The sequence below is a fragment of the Amphiura filiformis genome, chromosome 7, assembly GCF_039555335.1.
Source record: "Amphiura filiformis chromosome 7, Afil_fr2py, whole genome shotgun sequence".
NCBI classification, from domain to species: domain Eukaryota; kingdom Metazoa; phylum Echinodermata; class Ophiuroidea; order Amphilepidida; family Amphiuridae; genus Amphiura; species Amphiura filiformis.
This window is the reverse complement of record NC_092634.1, coordinates 62492721-62515319: the sequence shown is the minus strand read 5'-3', so window position 1 is coordinate 62515319 and position 22599 is coordinate 62492721. Positions and strand designations below refer to the sequence as shown.

General features: G+C 36.0%; 1 protein-coding gene across 1 annotated transcript in view; it reads right to left on the bottom strand.

Annotated features, from left to right (window-relative positions):
- LOC140157445 (uncharacterized) overlaps positions 1-13231 on the bottom strand; it is a 39724-nt gene extending 26493 nt beyond the window's left edge. The window contains exons 1-2 of the mRNA XM_072180648.1: positions 13027-13231; positions 2741-3115 (exon numbers count right to left, since the gene is read on the bottom strand). Coding sequence (XP_072036749.1) covers positions 2741-3115; positions 13027-13081 — 430 coding nt within the window. The 5' untranslated portion in view covers positions 13082-13231. The remainder of the gene's footprint in view (positions 1-2740; positions 3116-13026) is intronic.
- Between the last annotated feature and the right edge of the window lie 9368 nt (positions 13232-22599).

Below are 22599 nucleotides of genomic sequence, written 5' to 3'. Positions count from 1 at the left end.
AATACCCCCCCCCTGCCCCACCAATCAATGTTGGGTACTACTGAGCGCACATGAACAAAATGTCAGGATTCAACATTGATCGGGGGAACGGGGCTCATTTGCAATTTCATTTTTTTCATTCCAACCCTTTTGTCCAGGGTTGTAGGTCTCTTAACTGTGTATTTTGGCTCAGTCATAGCATACGTGTTAAGAAAAAACATACATGAAAAGTGAGCAGGGTGACACCATAGACACGTGCTCTTTGTTTAAACATTACAAGTAACATGAGTGGCAAACATTAATGTTTCATATTGCACAACCCCTCCCCCAATCAATGTTGGAGCCAATACTAGTCCGTTCCTATCTCAGTATCAAAACAACATCGACTGGGTGGGTGAGGGGGGGTGAAAATTTCACACTAAATTTAATCCCTCATCACTTTCATCATCATCACCACCACGACTCTAATAATCATCTGACATCATTTGTATTATCCATCATCATCATCATCATCATCATCATCATCAACAACAACAACAGCAACAACAACACCATATTCATCATCATCATTATCATGATCATCATTTACACTATAGCCACACAAATAGAAATCTTACATTAACTGCAAGTCATCAGAAAAACAAAATATTTAAAACAAATTAAAGTTTTATCAGTTTGCAACAACATCAACTGCTAGATTATGTTCAAATGAAAAAAAAGCCTATTATGTAATAAAAATCCCTTTAAAAAGGGATGTACCGGCAAAAGGATGAATTACAATGAGTAACATTATATTTTGTTTTTAAAATATAAATTTTCAGTAAAAATAATTTTTAAGTGTAAAGATTATGGTTGTATTTTGAGCCAAATTCCATTTGTTGCTATTCTGTCAAAATCAGTCTTTACGTTGTTACATAAATTTGAAATAAGATGAAATAAATTCCAAACATTTAATAACATTTAGCACCAAATGTGATCATTTGGTATAGTACCAAATGTGATCATTTGATGTGATCCCTTCTACATCCTTAAGAATTTCTGAAGCTAATTCATTAGCAATTTTGCCCAATAGTTTATGTATTCTTCTCTCACTTACGTCAAAACTGTCTATATAGTATAATTGTGATTGCACAAATGAAACTTGTCAAAGCAAACAACATTCGCATCTTTTAGTATAGATTAATTCATAACAATCTAGTTTTGAAAATTTAAACACACACAATATTTTAAAAACACTATATATCAAGAATAATTATTTTTGGAATATATATAAACAACAAATATATTATAGGCCTACACACACTGAAACCCAAAGCTATTGTATGAATTTTGTTAGCATGGTTAAAGACTAGTGATATACGTATAGGAACATAATTCGTTACATCTGCATTAAAGCTCCATTTTTCTGATTTATATCATCATTATTATAGACCAAAATATATGAAGTTAATCAACTTATCCAAAAGAAGGTAATTGTTTATCATGTGTGCAAATAGGTTTTGATAGCAGACTTTTGATTAAGGGCATAACATTACACCCTCTTCTATCATAACATCTAATTATTATCCTGTGAAACTCCTTAAAATGTAGAACCAATTGTCCTGCCAATTATTCTCTCCCACCAATTAACAATTAATTTTCATGTGTAAGTTTTCTGGAATAGATGTGTAATGACATCAAAACAGTTTCATTAACTTATAGCAAGATCGCTGCTAGATAACCTTGACCCTGCTTGAAAAGCACTATGACCACAGACTGACACACAGATATTGGAACTTGTACTGAGTATTAAATTGGCCCCTGTGCTTTATACTCTAATAAGGTCAACGTGCATGGTAAGAGGACCAGCGAATTCGCCAAATTTTCAATTTAGAAAGAAAGTTCCTAAAATATATACTGATTTTACCTTAGTAATGCAAAATCAACACCAAACTTCTGTTGTCTTCACACACCAATTTTGGTATTTCTATTTGCCTTGACAACTTGATAAATTTTTGACAATATTTTTTGTTTTGTTCATACACTATCTAATAGAAAGTTAGAAACAACAACAAACTTGAGCCGATTAATAAGTCGAGCTACAGCTGGCCGGTACAAAAATACATAGTTCCGCCTGAGTTGTCAAAAAGTGGCTGAAAAGAACAAAACAATGGGCCATTGTGCCGAAAGGTGGGAGAACATGTACCCTATCCCCTCCACCCCATAACCCCTTTCTCTTTGGGATTGCTATGGAGAAAAGGAGTTTATTAAAACACACCACCCAGACATTGTTCGAAATATTCTCTAACGCATAGCGTCCGTTGTACGTTTTGATACCGTCCATCACTAGTCACGGTCAAATGGTCAATCTTAGACGTGTAAGAATTCTTAGGCGTGTAAAATCTTAGGCGTCTAAGATTTCATTAGTCAATAATTGGATACGCCTAAGATGATTGGTTGTTTGGGATTTCTAGTCCTGTGATTCGTTGATTTAAGTCTACCGCGAATTTCTTAGACGCCTAAGATTACATCTTAGACGCCTAAGAATGCATCTTAGACGTCTAAGATTGCATCTTAGACGTCTAAGGTTAGGCGTATTCTTAGGCGTATTCTTAGGCGTATTTTGAAGGTTTTCGCCATCCATAAATAATCATATCAAACAACCGTGTTTACTCAACAGTGCATGGGCGATTTTTTTTTATCTGTGTGGCCGAAGTTTTTTATTTTAACGGCCCTCCCTGGAAATCAAATGCGCGCCCCTTTGCATGATGATAACACTCACCTTCTATGCAATGCACCCCGACATCTTCGCTGTGTGTGCACTGTGTCGTCTTGGTGGAATCTCCTGCTGATGAACTAAGTATTGAATCATCCCCATCATAGTTACAATCGTCGACTGTATTGCCAGAAGCAGGACAGTTCGTTATATTTGCAATAATTCCTGTACCATCTGACCATGGACCATCATATACAGGTGTAGCATGGGTGGTTTCATGGCCAAGTTGTCGACAGATCACTTCAGCCTCATCGTGTCCAAATCCGTCGTCGCATACCGTCGCCCATTCACTCTGAACATAAAACTCCAGTCTACCAACATGATCGTTATCTCCATCTTCAAGTCGCACATCACCCGGCTCTGGGGATTGACCCGAGGCTCCTGTTGAAGCAGAAACATAAAGCAAATAAATAGGCCTATATTGAAAGCAAATGAATACCCAACATGAATTCAACACAACATTGAAATCACAACTGTATTTAGTCATTCAAGTAAGTGAATTTATTTAATATGGGAACCCAGAACACACTAAATCCAAAACATTGTAACATAAATATTATTGAATGTTGACAATTATATTTAGCTAAAATGTTCACCATAATTTATCCATAATTTTTGTCAAATGGGTCTAAAAGAAGAGGTCCAGAGTGTGTTTTTGTCGATTTCGTCCTGACAAGTTGCCTCATTTAATAATATCAGGCCCTTGGCGGCTGAAGCATTGACATTTATGGAGGACAAACATATATATTTTGTGCCGGTGTCATGGTATTGTTTTGCCAGACTTTGTTAGCCCAAAATGTAGTTCAATTCCGTATTTGATGGGCCAGCGCGCCCAAAGCGAATTTTTTTCTCTAATACCCCAAAAACGGTGTTTTCGGGCTAAAAGGAAGATGCACAGGGCAGTATTTTCTTATATTGCGATTTTTAGGAGAGACATTCCCCAAGAAAAAATAGGGCCACGTGTCTCTTGCAGGCCCTTGCCTCTGATATACGCATTTGCGCTCTCGTCCTGAGGGGCTGTGCAATAATTATGAGCCAGGAGGGGGGTAAATTTCCAAATGGCGTGCCAGAAATCGCTTGCCCCCTCTCGGCCCTCCAGAAATTGCTTGCCCTCCCCCTCTCAGCCTGCCGAAAAATCTTTGACCCCCCCCCTTTATACATGCCATTTTTTTGAGATCCCAATTTCTTGTTTAGATATATGTTGCGAGCGCAGCGAGCAGGAACATTTGCATATGTAAGCCTTTCCGTACTGTTTTCCCAAGCCTTTGTAGAGCGTGTTATTTAAAAGGCGCCCCATAAATGTCCCAAAAATCGCTCCCCCCCTTTGGCTCGCTCACCAAAAACTTCTTGCCCCTCCCCGATTTTGCCCCGGGTTTTGCCCACCAGGGCTCATAATAATTGCACAGCCTCAGAAGCATTCGCTACCGAAAATTGCAGGGAGAAGCGGAGCAACTCAGCGTCACCGGAAAATGTTGACTGTACCCGAGCCCGGGGGGAGGGACACTATAGTGGCAAGGTGGGGGGGGGGGGGTACCAGGCGCGTCCATGGACTCACAAAAAGTACCCTAAACAAGTATTTCTGAGATTGAAATTTGCACATATGTGACCATCCATCTCAAACCGCTCGTAAAGTCGGCAAATTGTATTTCGAGTTACAGTCCAAAATGTGCATCAAGCTTGTATTCATAATGTACCCAATAATTGTCCTACAAGTTTCTCATTTCAGTCCAGTCCGCACATCAATCTTTAATCCTATTGTTGAAGAGGATAATAAGCTTATACTTATAGTAAATAGCTTTAGTCTTTGTTTGCTATGGCTAAATCCTGTTCAAGTGGTGGATTAACCAACAATTAACAATGAGAGGACATCAGCTGAACCTCGTTGACTTGGGGATGATTTGAAGTGACCGCCAATTATCACAATTTAATATTTAATACCAGCAATGTAGAAAAAGAGAAATATTGTAGCATCAAAATAATGTACCCTTTTACTGAAGGAGCAAAGTTGAACAAGCCATAACTCCGCTTCTGGATATCGTTTGAAGTCAAATGATATATCATTGTAAAGCTTATGATATATATTTTCTAAACACGGAAGAAAACAAAATTGACCAGGGGCCGACTTTACGAGCGTTTTGATGTGGATAGTCACATATTGTTACTATGATAACATAATGTAAGTGGACCCTCAAAATATTTGAGACGGGTAATAAACATCTCCAAAAAATTAAATAACCCCCCTTAAATAATGACTATTATTCAAAAACGGGCGATTGTATTACAAATCTGTAAAAGGCGTTGGAAGCAAAATTTATTTCTGCACATTTTGACACCTCATTTGTAGCAAATGACTAAATATTAACGTCACAGCGTACATTTAAATCGATGTAACTCAAGATTTGAAAGTTGCAGTTGCAGGAAATCTGTGCAATGATATCCGAGTATTGGCTTTCAGTGTAATTTGTATTGTATAGGCCCTATAATGTAAGTGCAACTTTCAATTCTGGACCTTACTACATAAATTGACCCGGTGTTTTGTTTTCTGGGCTATCATATCAAATGAGGTGTCAACATACGCAGAAATAAATTCTGCTTCCAACGCATTTTACAGATTTGTAAGTTTGGTTGGTGTGAGGACTCTGATAGTGTTATAATTCAGGATGTGTCCAGACCAGTGTCATGCTGAGTGGTGTGTGTGAGCAACTGTTGTGAGTGGTTATGTGCCCTTCCAATGTGCTGTAAGTGGATTGTGCGCTTGTGAGTAGTCTGGGTTGGATTTCTTGGGGTGGATTATTAACTTGTTTTGCTTTCGTATGGTTTGTGATATAGGGTTTGCTGCAATATTTTGTTTATTTATTTTGTTGTTCACTTGCATTTTGTCATAATTCTTTATTGTGTATATTATATATGTCTTTTAATGTAAACTTTGCTGTAATTTAGCCTGCGGGCTACAATGCATTGTGTTAATAAACCATAAATGAATGAATGAATGAATGAATGAATGAATGAATGAACAATAGTCCCTTTTTGAATAATTGTCATTATTAAAGGGTTTACTACTTTTTTTGAGATGTTTATACAGCAACTATAGGTCAAAATTGATATTTGGCTAAGGGGCTGTGCAATGATTATGAGCCCTGGGGGAGGGTAAAATTGGGGGCAAGCAATTTTTGGCCAGCCGAAAGGGGGGGGGCAAGCAATTTTGGCCAGCCGAGAGGGGGGGGCAAGCGATTTTGGTACACATTGATGGGGCGCCTTTTAAAGCCATATTATAACATTTGCTGAGGAAGACGCCCTCACTGAATTTTTAAAATCCTTTTTTACACGATTAAATTGTACTTTATTAAACCAATATACCCTGCAAAAATCAAGACTCTAAGTGCTGTAGTTTTGTCAAAATCCGTGATTTTGAATTAAAGGCTGATTCAGCGCTTTATTATTACGATGGAATTATTAGTCGAACGCATACACGATGTTCATAACACACAGTACGTCACGGCGTGCGGGACGGTGATATACACAACAAAGGGTCGTACCACAACATGACCGGAGTGGTACGTATTGGCGACATGTGCGCTGGTAGTAAATTCCAATTTTCTTTGCTTTGCCGTAGTTGTTCGGCTCAAAAATGAAAGGGGATATATCAGACAGTAAAAGCTAACATTTTATGGCAAAGAAATGCTAATCTATTTTGTTTGAAAATGTTATAATATTGCTTTAAATAAAACGCTCTAAAAAGGCTTAGGAAAACAGTACGGAAACGCTTTAATATGCAATTTTCCTGCTCGCTGCGCTCGCAACATATATCTAGACCATTTAAGGATTGCCAATTGGGATCCCAACAATTTGGCATGTGTAAAGAAAGGGGGGGGGGAGCAAGCGATTTTTGGTGGGCCGAGAGGAGGGGGGCGATTTTGGCGGGCCGTTCGAAAATTTTACCCCGGGGGCCTCATAATTATTGCACAGCCCCTAAACAATCGTAGAAACATGTGATATTTGGATAAATATAAAAGGAAATCACTAATCTGCTATGAATATCAAGTTTAAACTCAATATTATATAGAATATTTTTTGTAAGACCAAAAATAACAGTGGATTCAACCAACAACCCTATCTATATACACTGAAGTACGAGCAGGACCCGCACCTCACACCTCCAAAACTGAAGCGCCCTGCGCTCCTTCCCCTGGGTTCTTCTCCTTCTCCTGCTACTGTTCCCTTCCTATTTTCAATAATTGTATGCAGCATTGATTATAGCATAACAATTCTTTTGGAATATAAAACTGACGAATAGGGCGTCGGCGCAAAACCAATTCTTGTGTAATTGCTTTTTTTTTCTTAAGGGACCGTTAACAAACACTTGTTGGGGGGCTGATGCAAAAATAAATTCATCGCGAAAATATTTCGGGCCCCCTTTTCGGACCTCAAAAATATCAGCCCCTCCCCTTTTTTTTACATGAAAATTATGGGTCAACCCCATAGAAAAGCATAAAAACTCAATTTTAGCAGAAAATTTGTGGTCATTTTTGTCAGCCCCCCCCTTAGGAGGGCCAAAAATGTGAAGGGCCCCTTTTTGCACCAGCCCCCCCCCCACAAGTGTTTGTGAACGGCCCCTAAACCAGACATTCCAAGGAATCAGGATGTCTGAAAATCCAAGGATGTCTGTATTTCCTCAAATATTTTCTTTTGTCTCATTATGTTGTATTCAACTTTTCAAGCTTTCAACAAAATAACAAAAATGAAGAATAAAGGTTACTTTTCTTTTCACCAATTTGTATTCAAAGAAGATTAGCGTGGATATCTAGCCTCGGGACAGTAGTTGGCTTGCACACAGTGTTTTATACTAATAATAACTTGTTTTTGTCTCGTTTTAAAAAACGCTCCGTAGACTGTAGATATAGAACGTCATCGCTTTTTAAGCTCTTTGGGCTCCCAACTCTAAACTGATTTCTGACAAGAGACTGTTTGTGACAAATACTTTGAACATTTTATTTTGAGAATTCTTCTGTCAAAATTAACACGGAATGTCTGGTAGAAGTATACAGACCGGGGAAAACGAGGGTAGGCAGATTTCTTTCATGCTTTGATGGTTGAGCAAGTGACCCAAGTTATGCACACTGGTGACATTGAAAAAATCTCACGACCCCTCTGGTACGAGATACAAGACCCCCCTATAATGACCCCCTGCCTCCCCCTTTCCAACAACAAAAAAGCTAGAAAATGGGTATTTTCAAGATGATCAAATATATAGAAAACCATTCACAATCAAAAATATACTCTGCAGGTATTAAGTTGACATATTAATCTTAACGGATATGAAAGAAAAAGTAAAAAATCTAATTGGGTTGTTCCATTTTTTAGGAGGGGTGTTTTCCTATTTTTCACTTTTTGAGAAAAAGTGAAAAATGCGTTTTTTACCCACTTTTTGACGGAAAAAATAAAAACCTTCATACCTTTTAATTTTTTTTATTTTCACATGTAAACTAGTTTCATACAAGACAAATTAAATAAAGAAATAAAAATCATGGAGAGTATTTTAATTTACGAGATAGAAGCCCCGGAAGTGGACTACTTTTTCCATATTCTAGCATGCAGATGTTGTAAAGATATTGAGTTTAAATGGTTTTTTGAAGTCTTGATTGTGTATTTTTAATAAACAGAAATTGTTTTTCCTTTATAATGTCTAAGATGACAATCAAAGGTATTTTGAAGCCCGGGCTATTCCATTATAATACAGAGGTATCACCCTAGAACATCTCAAGTTTGCTTATAATAGGGCCTAAAAAGCTAGAAAATTAGTATTTTCACGATGATCAAATATATAGAAAACCATTCACAATCAAAAATATACTCTGCAGGTTTTAAGTTGACATATTAATTGTAACGGGTATGAAAGAAAAAGTAAAAAATCTAATTGGGTTGTTCCATTTTTTAGGAGGGTGTTTTCCTATTTTTCACTTTTTGAGAAAAGTGAAAAATGCGTTTTTACCCACTTTTGACGGAAAAATAAAAACCTTCATACCTTTTAATTTTTTTAATTTTCACATGTAAACTAGTTTCATACAAGAGTAATTAAATAAAGAAATAAAAATCATGGAGAGTATTTCAATTTACAAGATAGAAGCCCCGGAAGTGGACTACTTTTTCCATATTCTATAGCATGCAGATGTTCTAAAGATATTGAGTTTAATTGGTTTTTTGAAGCCTTGATTGTGTATTGTTAATAAAAAGAAATTGTTTTTCCTTTATAATGTCTAAGGTGACAATCAAAGGTATTTTGAAGCCCGGGCTATTCCATTATAATACAGAGGTATCACCCTAGAACAAATTTGCTATAATGGGTCAATAACATCTAAAAAGCTAGAAAATGAGTATTTTCACGATGATCAAAGATATAGAAAACCATTCACAATAATAAGTTTAATAAGACTACGAATATAGGAGAAAAGGTAAAAAAATCCGAATGGTTTGTTCCATTTGGGGAGGGTGTTTTCCTACTTTTCACCTTTTGAGAAACAGTGAATAATGTGATTTGTAACCAATATTTTGATGCAAAAAATAAAAACCTTTAAGGGCTCGGATAGCGATGTTTTCACAGATTTCTTTGTCGGAATTCAGAGCACATGAACCTTCTGATATCAAATCGTTTTGCTTTTTTGAAATGTGTGATATAATGTTTTTTTTTTCTTTCAAATATACCAAAAACATTTTGATCTTTTTGGGAAAATATGTATATCTTTAATATCTATATATGAAAGGTCAAAATTTTTAATTGATCGTCGGCGTCGGCTTTTCATCCCAGCTACATATAGGCCTATACTTGAAGTACCGGTACATATCGTTTGCCATCAAATTTGTATTATATCGTGAATTTCAAAAATCAAAATTAGTTGATATCGGAAGCACATTCCTCGTATTCAGAATGTAATTCGATATGCCTGATGTGCTCTCAGGTCACATACAAAACATGAAACGCCGCTATCCGCACCCTTAATTTCAGACTCGTAAATAAAGAAATACAAGTCATGGAGGATATTTTAGTTTACGAGGTACTCATGCCAGAAGTGGACTACTTTTTTGAAATGCTAGAATGCAGATCTTTTTAAGATATGGGCTTTTAATCTTTAATGTGTATTTGTAATTAAGATATGATTTGTTTTCAGTGTGGCGCCATGGGGAAGTGCTATCCTCAACAAATGCCCCCAGTCAGAACTCTTTCCCCATTGGTGGACATGTAAGTAAGATGCAATGGTTGTCTCAATGATATGACTGCATATTTGTGCAAACAGCAATAGTGGAATAATGTTTACAAAAAAATTAAAATATTTTCCTATAAAAACACACAAATTAAAATAAGGAAATAAGGCATTTTGAACATGGAGACCTGGATATTTAAAAAAAACACCATTTTTTAAGTCTTTTGTTGCTTATTATTATATATAAATAACCATATTAAGTTTGACCAAGTTAATGCAACTCTCCTAATTAGCATCATATTGTAGCGATATGAGCATTTAGCATACCGCACATCTATTAACTGCTCAATATCAGCCATTTTAAACAGTGGAATATAGCAAAAACCATGATAAACTCAGTTTTCTACAAACACCCCTTTGAAAAAATGGACTAACCCTGGGTAATATCACATGTTTATGTCACCGTAGTCATGTGGTATGGAGTGATAAACAAAATGTTGCAGTTTTGAATTGAAGTCATTTCCATATGCAGTTCCTAAAATTAAGAACTAAGGTATTTTGAACATGGAGACTGGATATTAAAAAAAAAAAATTTTAAGTCTTTCGTTGCTTATTGTTATAACAATATTTGTCAAGTTTGACCAAGTTAATGCAACTCTCCTAATTAGCATCATATTGTAGAGATATGAGCATTTAGCATACCGTACAGCTATTATCTGCTCAATATCAGCCATTTTACACAGTGGAATATAGCAAAAACCATGACACCCCAGTTTTCTACAAACACCCCTTTGAAATAATGGACTAACCCTGGCTAATATCACATGTTTGTGTCAGCGTAGTCATGTGGCATAGAGAGATAAACAAAATGTTGCAGTTTAGAATTGAAGTCATCACTATATGCAGTGATATGGAAGTAGAAGTGTAAGTAACAAAAATGCCTCATTTGACTAATTGTTAAAAGTGCCCTGAATTGGTGGATATGTAAGTAAAATACTAAAGAAGTCTCCATGATTTAGAATGCATTTTTGTAAACATCAAGAGTAGGGTAATTTATGACAAAAAAAAAAAAAATAAAAAAGGTATGAAGGTTTTTATTTTTTCCCTCAAAGATTGGGGAAAATTAGGCATTTTCAACATTTTAAAAATACAAGAATATAGTCTCACCCCTCATGCTGAAAATGGAACATTCCAAACATTTTTAAAGCTTGCTGTGCATTTTTATATTGTAAAAATATGTAATATTACATTACAGAAAAAGTAAAGTGATAAACCATTGTGTTATATTCAAACATGTCATCTGGAATGTGTGCAAAATTCAATATTTTCAAATTTGTCAGGGGTTAGCAGAAGCCAATTTTAGGGCGGTTTTAGGGGGGTCTGGTATCTTGCTCAGGGGGATATGAGAATTTTTCATCACCATTTTCATGAATACTTTAGGGAACCTAATGAAACTTCAAAATATGAGTAAAAAATGCTGACCCCTCTTTTCCTAGATTTTGCTATATTGTACTGTTTTCTGAGATATGTAGTGTTAAGACTTGGCATGTTGAATTTAGAAATTGAGGTGGGTAGGATCTTTGGTAGGTACGAAGAAAAGAGATAAATATTTGAGTTATAGTTGTAATATTTCTTGTATTTATGGGCCGGAGGCCTGTGTATACTGTAATAAAATTCTCTTTTGAGGAACGAAATTGAAAATCCTCTTTTGAGGAATGTTAATTTGGACAAAATCGTCATCATTTCTACATTACAGTCTCCCAACATTGAAAAATGGGGTGGGGTGGGGAAGGGGAGAGTGTAATCTGAATGTGCATCTGCAACTATTATACAAAATAATACGGAACTAACACATATTTAGCATCGATTGCGTGCTTTTAACACCAGAACGTGCTGGTGTGGCAACGACTTTCCGCCAGAGTTGTAGTCGTTTATGTCGATATTTGACAATATATATCACATGCTATTTCCAATAATTGAAACTCCCGGCTCCGACCGGGAGTTCCAACAGGTGCTGTGTATGTGTTTGTATGTGTTTAATGTGCATTCACATACTGACATACACACTTAGCCGTCGGTTCGAAGAAATCGTTGAGGCTCCAAAAATGATTGCAAATTTTGTAATCATTTTCACCACAAAATATGATAAGAAAACACAGGTGAGCAATGTATGAATATATGGAGAGGTCAAACAGGTTATTAATTATTGTCAATATTAATATTTTGCTACATTTCTAATGAAAATAATTAACACTGAAGACACCCTATATGCACCTTCTACAACTTGAGAACAAGTCCTCAAACGTTCGAAATTTGTAGTTACTACAACTGATCACATGCAAATATCATATAGAATCTAGCAAAGTTGACGATAGACGATATATATCTTCTAAATGCCATGACTTTAGACTTGTCTATTAGATATACCGCCATTATTAGATTATAGATAGCAGCATCTAGATAAAGGTGATATTTTATATTAGAAACTGGTGGGTGATATTTGGACGATATACCTTCTTTAAAAAAAAGCGCAGTGATTTATAGTGCGCTACGCGTATGAACACTAGGCACCGGGACTAGGCACAACGCCTAAACGTTGATCCACAAGCCTCAGCACACTTTACAAGTTGTGATCGCTGACCACTCCCGGGTGACCACTACGGCCCCACATCATTCCATAAACCATATAACAAATCAGGGACTTCTGCTGCTACAAGAGCGCACACCCTATTCCACACATAGCCATCGCAACCAGGATCAGCTCTAAATATCATGATCTAGACTTGTTTTAAAGTTTATCATAGAATCTAGAAAGCTGATATTTCGGCTATAATCACATAATTCTCTAATTCTGTGGCTATAATATCATGTTTGTATATATTTCTGGTAAAGCCAGAGGTTCACAAGATATTTTCAAGTGAGACTTCATAGTTGTTTGACGCTCTGATAATATTTTCAAATAAAGCTTGATAGTTGTTTGACACCGTCATGATAGTTTTAAGACGATAGTATCGACGATATTTGATATTTTGTGACGATATTTTTTCAAAAAGACCAATCCTGCACCTTATGAATAAATAAGCAATGATTACATACCTGTAAAACACAGGATTGCCACAGCGGCTGCAGCTAACACTATACGTCCGTCCATCTCGAATGTCGGCAGAACAATATTATGCAGGATGAAGTCAAGCGAAGCTGCGAAGTAAGCCAACGCCCTAGCTCTTTCGGTGTCATGGGTTGCCAGCAAAATTTCAGCCCTTTTTGGCGGGTCATATCATCGAAAAGTCGCCCAATTTTTCTCTTATATGACACAGGGTACTATCGGAAGTCGCGGGGCCAATGTTGAAAAGTCGTCAATTTTTTTTTCGTAACCATTTGTTTCTACCCCACAGGAAATAATATTATTCAAATATCGTGGGGAAAAACTTCAAAAGTCGCCCAATTGAGAAACCAAATTGCAGTTTTGGCAACCACAAAAAGATGGGATAATGTTGAACAGAATATCATGCTCCACTGAATATCACAGACTGAAATTCATCATAGAATAAATAGCATTAGAAATTGGGGCTTTGATGCCACACACCCATACCCTAAAAGAGTATAAAGGAGCGATTGTTATACTCCCGGGGGTACACAAGCCTGTAAAGTATTCTAGTGGGTGTCTTGAGATTGGTTATAAATATATAAAACTAGAGATATAAAGAATAGAAGGAGGTAGCTCGATACTACTACAAAGAGCTATGAGCGTGTTTATAGTGATCCAGATTATCCGTTATTATAGCGTATATTAGCGTATAAGTACTGCGAAATCAATTGTATTGCAGTAAAATCTTTCCGTATACATCCACTATAAACACGCCCACCTATTCAAAATGAAGTGCAGTTGGCCCCAATTATCCCGCTTTAGGATCGTTGCTTTATCACAATGGACAGTACAGAGGTCTAGTGATAAACAAACTCATCATACTGATTTCAGGGAGAGGACAGCTAGGCCTACTAGTATCATACACGTGTATCAGGCAAATTTGATTTTGGATAAATTGTGACCAAAATTCAATGGCAAATAAGTTGTACGCTATGGTACCCTCAAGGTTTTAATAAATGCACAAGGCAGGGTCTTTATTAAGTTTACACTGAGGAAATGCGGAAAAATTGATTACATTGAAATGGTCACAAAAATCACTGACATACGTATTTGAGCCATTTTAAGTTGCTTGCCAATTTCCTACAAATCTCTCGGTAATCATTAACTTGCTACCCTTTTCATGCACATGTAAGACAATGTGATGGCAATAGCATGCATTTTAATCTAATAATAAATTTAAAATTAATGTTAAATTATTACTGCTGAGTAGCTAACGGCGTTGCTGATCGGGCAAATTACAATTGTCCTGGGAAGAATGTGCTGTGCAAAAGTGCTAACATTATTTCCTGCTAGTATACACAAGTCGAAGTATACTCAAGTATTATAAGAGAAATAAGACAATATCTGCAGCTGAAATATTAAAGGTACTTTTATGACTTAAGGGATCTAAAATGAGCGTTTATTGCGTTTCGACAGTATTTTTTGTAGGACATGAGAGCACCTCAGACCTATCGAATTGCATTCTGAATACGAAGCATGTCTTTCTGATATCAAATAATTTTCATTTTTTGAAAATCACAATATAAATACAAATTTTATGACAAATTATAAAAATTTGATATTTTTCACATTTTTGATATATAACAGTCCTCGAAGTAAATTATATAAATCTAATGATTAGACAATAATAACTGCGTACCATCTATTTTGCGGTCATTGTGTGAAATCGGAGGGTTTTGTTTTGGGCTGAGGTATTTTTCCGAGGAGCGGTAGCTCCCGAGGAAAAAAATCTGAGGCCCAGAACAAAAACCCGACAATTTCACAATGACCTAAAATAGATGGTGCAAAGTTATTATTGTCATTCATTACTGTCGTATCTAATATTTTGAACAAATCAAAATGGCATTTTATGTTATTTTATGCTATAAAACTCTGTTAAATATAACCAGTTTTAATCATTGTTGTAAGATACCCTACAAAAAATCAACCAGGCGAATATAACATTCGCGCCGACAACAAGAGCTACCAATCACAGAAGCGCGACGGCATCGCGTAGGCGTGTGCGTTGCTATAACGCGTAGCTTATACACGCACGCGCGCGCAGAAGTCATTGTTGCGCGTCCGGAGTCATTGTGAGTTATTAATGACCTCGCAATTAGTGCGCGGTCAGGCAATCAATTTCTTTTGATTGGATTACAGGCTTCGCGTATATTAATGAGGTTATGAATATAATCTTAAAGTGTATGTAGCAGGGAGGAAAAGCCGACGGTCAATTGAAAATGTTGACCTTTCATATTGAAGATATGGATTTTTTTCCCAAAAGACCTTTTTTTTTTTTTGGTGTTTTGGGAAAAAATCCATATCTTCAATACGAAAGGTCAAAATTTTCAATTGATCGTCGGCTTTTCATCCCACCTACATACACTTTAATATAAATCATCAGATTTATAAAGTTTACTTCAAGTACTGTTAAATATCAAAAATATCAATTGTTAATGATTTGCCATAAAATGTGTATTAAATTGCGAATTTCAAAAATCAAAATTATTTGATATCAGAATGACATTCTTCGTATTCAGAATGCAATTCGATATGTCTGATGTGCTCTGATGTCCCAAAATAAATACTGTCCAAACGTTCATACCCCAGCCCTTAAGAGATAAATATATATACCAGTTTAATTTCTCAGAGCTCGTTAGGATGATAACCGATAGTAAATTATGATTCCCTCCCCCGGCTGCTTCACCGTGCTGATACCACTTTGATAGGCAAATTCTTAATTTGCATAATTGTCGTTTTCTAAAAGATAGAATGTCCTTCGAGTGCAATCATTCGGAAAATCCTCCATGTCAAATAGGAGCTGATGTCTTTCAAGATGCAACCATCCAGGCATGATATAGTCTCCCATGAATATCAATTGGATGCAGAGTCAATGCACTCAGAACCCTAGACAACCGATGGCTATTGTTGTACAGCATACTCAGTAATTTAAAGGTCCACCACCACATCTGGAATAATGAACTTCATAATTGAGTTATGTGGCCCAGGGCATGTCAGTCCAGACACCACCTTAGTCCAGACATGTAGTATACAAGTATACAGGAGTGTGGTCTATAGGACAAGGTCACCTACCAGTTGACCAGGCCAACGATTGTGGACCTTTAAGGGTATACGAGGTATTGTTGGTCGAAGCAGCCAAAAATAAAACGATTTTCATTATCTGAATCAATATATTAATGAAAAACAACACTTTGATGTTTTGCAGAAGTTCATTCTACAAATCATATACTTTGAAAACGTGCTTAATTTATTGTTGTTAATGAGTTATGTACGTTTTACAAAAAAGTGTTGTTGTTATTTCAGCCCTCTTTACAACATAACTCAAGAACCACAGGACCTACAAAGTATATCTGTGGTATTTGAATTCTTCTACACGCATACTATGAATTGAGCAATACAATTTTTGCAAAAGCTCACTACCATTCGCAAGATGCTGTGACCTACATTTTTTTTGCTGCTTCGACCAACAATACATCGTATACCCTTAATGAGGCAACACAAACCAGCTGACAAACGATCGAATTTGATGTTGAAATAAACAAAATTTTGGAGTTACACCTTTTTAAAGTAAAATTCATATATTCTCGGCAAAATGAAAAGCAATACTTTTCAGTTTTTCAGTAAATATCAGGAAAACACTATAATGCTTGATATTATATAGTAATTTTGTGTAAGATTTTCGATTTTGATAGGCTTCAACTTGGCCCGCGAGCTTTTTTTTATCAACTTTTAGCTTTTCAAAGTAATATCGTAGACTAATGAAAAATATTTCCTCACTTTCTAAAGCACATCATATCGGGCTATATGTCATAGTTTTGTCAGAATGTCGATTTTTATTGCACCATTTTTCAATTCCGACCACCAATTTTGTCAAAACAAACTCGCGAATGTACCCAATGATGGATGATTTTGCAAGCCACAATAGAAATATCGATTATTTCTGCTGCTTATATTCTTTAGCGAACTATACTAGTTTGAAACACAAAAAAAATCCGAAAAAAGCTTACGGACGAAGGTAAGGCCTATAAATATTTAAAAAATCTTGCAATAAAAGACACATGTCTAATTTTAACACCGGGATTTTTTATTTTAAATGTATCCAAGGACCATGTTTTTAACTGACATTACTGAAGAAAGAAAAAAATGCTTTATATTTAACCGAGAATATTAATTTCATAGCAAAAAGGTATATCTCCGAATCATGTGAATTGTGCCGATTTCAACATATATCGATCGACTTTTAGGCCGGCTATGCGTAACAATAGAAGCTGGTGACTAGGGTTCTGAGTGATAACATCTGCAGACTAGACTGACTAGACCCACACCACACTTCGCCATACATACATTCTCCCAGCCACATTTCCCTAACATAATATGAAATGAAAAAAAATAAAAATCTGCGGAAATTAGGCAGAGGCGGGGCTCGAACCCAAGCTGCACTGCGCCGCTATCACGTATACCATATGACTAGCGCCTTAGACCAGGTATTAAAAGCGTGTGCAGTACCGCAGTCCGCATGCGGAACTGCACCTTCCGTCACGCACTTCCGCATGCGGGACTGCACATCCCGACGTGCATTCCCGCATGATGCAGGTCGGGATGTGTAGTACCGCATGCGGTACTGCGACATTTTTGGTGCATTTCCGCTAGGGGATGTGCACTATTTTTGTTGTATTTCCGCTAGGGGATTTGCAATATTATTGGTGTATTTCCGCCAGGGGATGTACAATATTTTTGGTGTTTTTCCGCATGGGGATGTGCAATATTTTTGGTGTATTTCCGCGTGGGGAACTGCAATATTTTTGGTGCATTTCCGCTAGGGGATGTGCAATATTTTGGTGTTTTTCCGGATAGGGATGTGCAATATTTTTGGTGTTTTTTCCGCATGGGGATGTGCAATATTTTTGGTGTTTTTTCCGCTTGGTTTACGTGGGGATATAGTTTTTGTGTCGAACTTATTATACTATGCCGACAATATTAGGCCTACAGCTCAACTTACCGTACTTTGCCTAACCAGACAGTCCATGCCAAAATTGTTACTACACCTTTACATTTCATCGAATCTCTTTTTGATGTCTGTCATTTTGAACATCACACTTGAAAGATGTATGCTATGTAGAAACTTTATTTTGCAATTTCATAATTTGCATATTATTAGCATATTTGCAAGAAAAAACATGAAAATCAATAAATACCTATATTTTTCACAATTTCAATATTTTATTAGAAATTAAACAAGTAGGCCGTTTGTTATGACTTGATGAATGAAGCTGTTAAAACAGATTTTGATATTTTTGCTTATTTTTCCTTTTTTGCCCCCAAAATGTGTAAAAATCAACATTTTTTGTATGACCTGTATTTTCTTTGAATATTTATCAAATTTCTTAATTTAGGTATAATACAGTGCAGAAAAAGATGTCAAAAAATCTGTTAAAACAGATTTCCAATAAATTGTTCCATTTTCCATTTTGGGTTAAATACTCAATTTTCATGCGCGGGATATTTGAAACATAAAATGAAAACATGTCCATTGCACTTTTTCCTCGAGATGTACTATAATATCAAGGTTACTAATATATTATAATCCCTTCTTATCTTCACTGATCCATCAGATACCTATTGTTGTGAATGATCAATGAAAAGGTTCAGAACTGGGCTACTAATGGTCTGTCAAGTATCTATAGTTATTTTCATGACTATGTCAACTCAAAAATCATGCAAGGTCGAATGTAGGAAAAGTATGATCAGTTGAGCTGTAGGCCTACTATCGTTTTACTTTGCGTTTCATTATTTGTATTCAAAAGAGAGTTTTGGAAAGTCTTGTCCGAAAGGTCGGCATAGTATAGAAAACCTAGCTAATAGTTATTGTATGAAATTAATTTTATTAAAATCAATTTCACACGCCTCTTTAATGATGACTATTATATATTCAACTTGACATTGTGACCACTTTCTATTAAAGTTCCAACGGAGAATTTCTCAAGTGGATCGATTATCAATCAATTTACGGAGGATAGTAATTTAATTTAGCATAATGAAATGTATATATTTACTGTATGTCAAAACACGTAGCCATCTCACGTAAACTAAGAAACAAATTAAATAGACGACTAGCTATAGTTATAAGTAGGTATATCACCTCAAAAATAAGCGCAGCTGAAAAACGTTATTTAATGTTTCTTCATGAATGAGCTTTATTAAAGCATCAAAAATCAAAAAACGGAATTGAAATCGGTCAATGCATTGTGACGTAGTGTCAATTTTAAGATGCTCGAAAATGGAATTAAAACCTGCCACAAATGGCTATAATGACAAAATTGGCACATTGCGAGATTTTGAAGGTTTATTTGGACGCTTGCTTGAAAAAGCAGCGTTAATTTAAATACCACAGGTTAAGTGCCTATCTTTCCTAACTTCGTTAAAGGAAACAAAATTTAAAAATCTATCATTGAATAATTATAATAAATTAACCAAATATACTATTTTAGCAAATTCAGCCAATCTGCAGACAAATTAAAGGTGAAAAAATGACTAAGTTCAGCTAATTAATATGCAAAATTGATGCCAATAGAAAACCGTACATGATATCAGGGTGCGGTGTTTTTTTTGCACACATATGTATACAAACTTATTTCAATTGATAACAAAAAATACACAAAAAGTAATTAATTATGCAAATTAGCTAATTACAGGTAATTATGTATTCATGGTATTTTTATGTAAATTAGGCATGAGTAATTTTGGGTTTTTTCAATATTTAATGAAAGTCTATTCATTCACCATAAATATGTCAAGTATGAACCTGTTATGATGTTGAATAAAGAAACTGCAATTAATTACTGAAATATAATACAAAACATACAAAGTTTGACATTTTGACGATGTCAGGAATAAAATTTTCATTTTTTCTGTAAACATGATATGTGTCACCATTGCTCAAAGCCAAATCCGAAAAGTAAAAATCATAATTCATTTACAATGAGACTTTAAATGAACATTTTGTTATCTGGATTAACATGGGATGACAAATGGTAAACGGAAAAGCCATTCCCACTGTACCGCGTATACAAAAATAGTATGGCCTTGGACACACACAAAGGCTTAGAGCTATTGAGGTTTGGAAAATTACTCCCTAGAAATCTTTGATATAATGTTTTGTTTCAACTAGTTTTCTCGAAGTGTTCCATTCGTTGTCGACGGAAATAATTTACATGCTAAGACCGATTAGTATATATTTCAGCTAAATGGTGGTAGGTCCCTTTATTTCAATAGGCCTATATTTACTGATTTATGAGCGATCTTCAAAAATCCATAAAACAGGCAGTAGTTCTTAAACAAAACAATTTTTAATTTTGGGGACCCGATGGTAGCCTCAGGAAGGCTTCACACACCATATATTAAAAATTCAAACAATTTGGATAAATTAAGCATATGAAGAAATTCATTTATCGACATGGATGTTTTCTAAAATTTGCCAACTTTGAAGCGCGCGCTTTTCAGTTCACTGTTATGCTTGCATGCACAGTGTAGCAGAATTATTGTGCAGCCACTGTTACATACCTACTATAAGTAGATCTAAGTAGGCCTAAATAATTACCTTTTTAACTTATATTATTACAAAGTTCGACACAAAAAGTATATCCCCACGTAAACCAAGCGGAAAAACACCACAAATATTGCACATCCCCATGCGGAAAAACACCACAAATATTGCACATCCCCTAGCGGAAATGCACCAAAAATATTGCAGTTCCCCACGCGGAAATTACACCAAAAATATTGCACATCCCCATGCGGAAAAACACCAAAAATATTGCACATCCCCTGGCGGAAATACACCAAAATATTGCCTTCCCTAGCGGAAATGCACCAAAAATATTGCAGTTCCCCACGCGGAAATACACCAAAAATATTGCACATCCCCATGCGGAAAAACACCAAAAATATTGCACATCCCCTGGCGGAAATACGCCTAAAATATTGCACATCCCCTAACGGAAATGCACCAAAAATATTGCAGTTCCCCATGCGGAAATACACCAAAAATATTGCACATCCCCATGCGGAAAAACACCAAAAATATTGCACATCCCCAAGCGGAAATGCACCAAAAATTGCACATCCCCTGGCGGAAATACACCAAAAATATTGCACATCCCCATGCGGAAAAACACCAAAAATATTGCACATCCCCTAGCGGAAATGCACCAAAAATATTGCATATCCCCTGGCGGAAATACACCAAAAATATTGCACATCCCCATACGGAAAAACACCAAAATGTTGCACATCCCCAGCGGAAATGCACCAAAATATTGCAGTTCCCCACGCGGAAATACACCGAAAATATTGCACATCCCCAAGCGGAAATGCACCAAAAATGTTGCAGTACCGCATGCCGTACTGCACATCCCGACCTGCATTACCGCATGCGGGAATGCAGGTCGGGATGTGCAGTACCGCATGCGGAAGTGCATGACGGAAGGTGCAGTTCCGCATGCGGGACTGTAAACGGAAGTGTGCAGTACCGCATGCGGTACTGCACACTTCCGCGTCCCAAAAAATAGTTCCCTTAGACCGCTCGACCACGAAGGACTTGATAGTGTCATCGTGAAAATTGAAACATATACAATATTAATAGATCGCAACTTCATTACTACATCATATTTTGGGAGTTTATCAGTTTAAAACATTAATGTGTATTATAATAAAGCTACCATTATGCATTATTTATATTGTTTAATTCTCAAGCGCATAGAGACAATTAATACGAGGGTCCTATGAATAGGCCTACATACACAATACATAAAATCGATGGCGGCCACGTGTTCTGCTGTGCATGTGGTTTCCCGCAAATAGCGGAAGTTGTATTACGAAGTGCATCCGAACTCCATTTTGAAGCAAATGCTTTTGACAATGCATTGGATTGTTCCAGTTTGCATCCTAAATCCACATTAGACCCCTAATTTTATTTACGAAATCAAAAGATTAGATTATCATAACAAAATCTTTTGTTGGGTCTAATGTGAAAATTACATTAAAAAATTAGTTTTTACAGAATTAATTTTCACTTAATTCAAAATAAAATAAAAATTGGCGTATATAAGATTGAAATAAATTCTCTACCTTCTATACTAGATCAATTGTGACGCTAGTTGTTATCAGGGAGTGTGAATTTTTGTCTTTTGCGGTCACTGTCTTTTGCGGCACTGATATTTTATATTCTTATATTTTTATTGTAATTGTCAGGTACAATTACAGTGTTTGAGTTAATGTTTTCGCCATGCCTGTGAGTGCATAATTGATGTTGATAACAGATCTAATGATGTTGTAGAATCAAAATCTTCATTATATGGACCACATTGAAGTCAAAGTAATTATCTATCCTATCCTGTATCGTTTTATGGATAAAATTGACTCAAAATGTTATTGATGATATTATTGCTATCTTTAACATTAGTTTTGTCTTTTCAACGGGAAAAATCCGACGGAAAATAAAGTTTTTAGGGGTTAGCTATAAT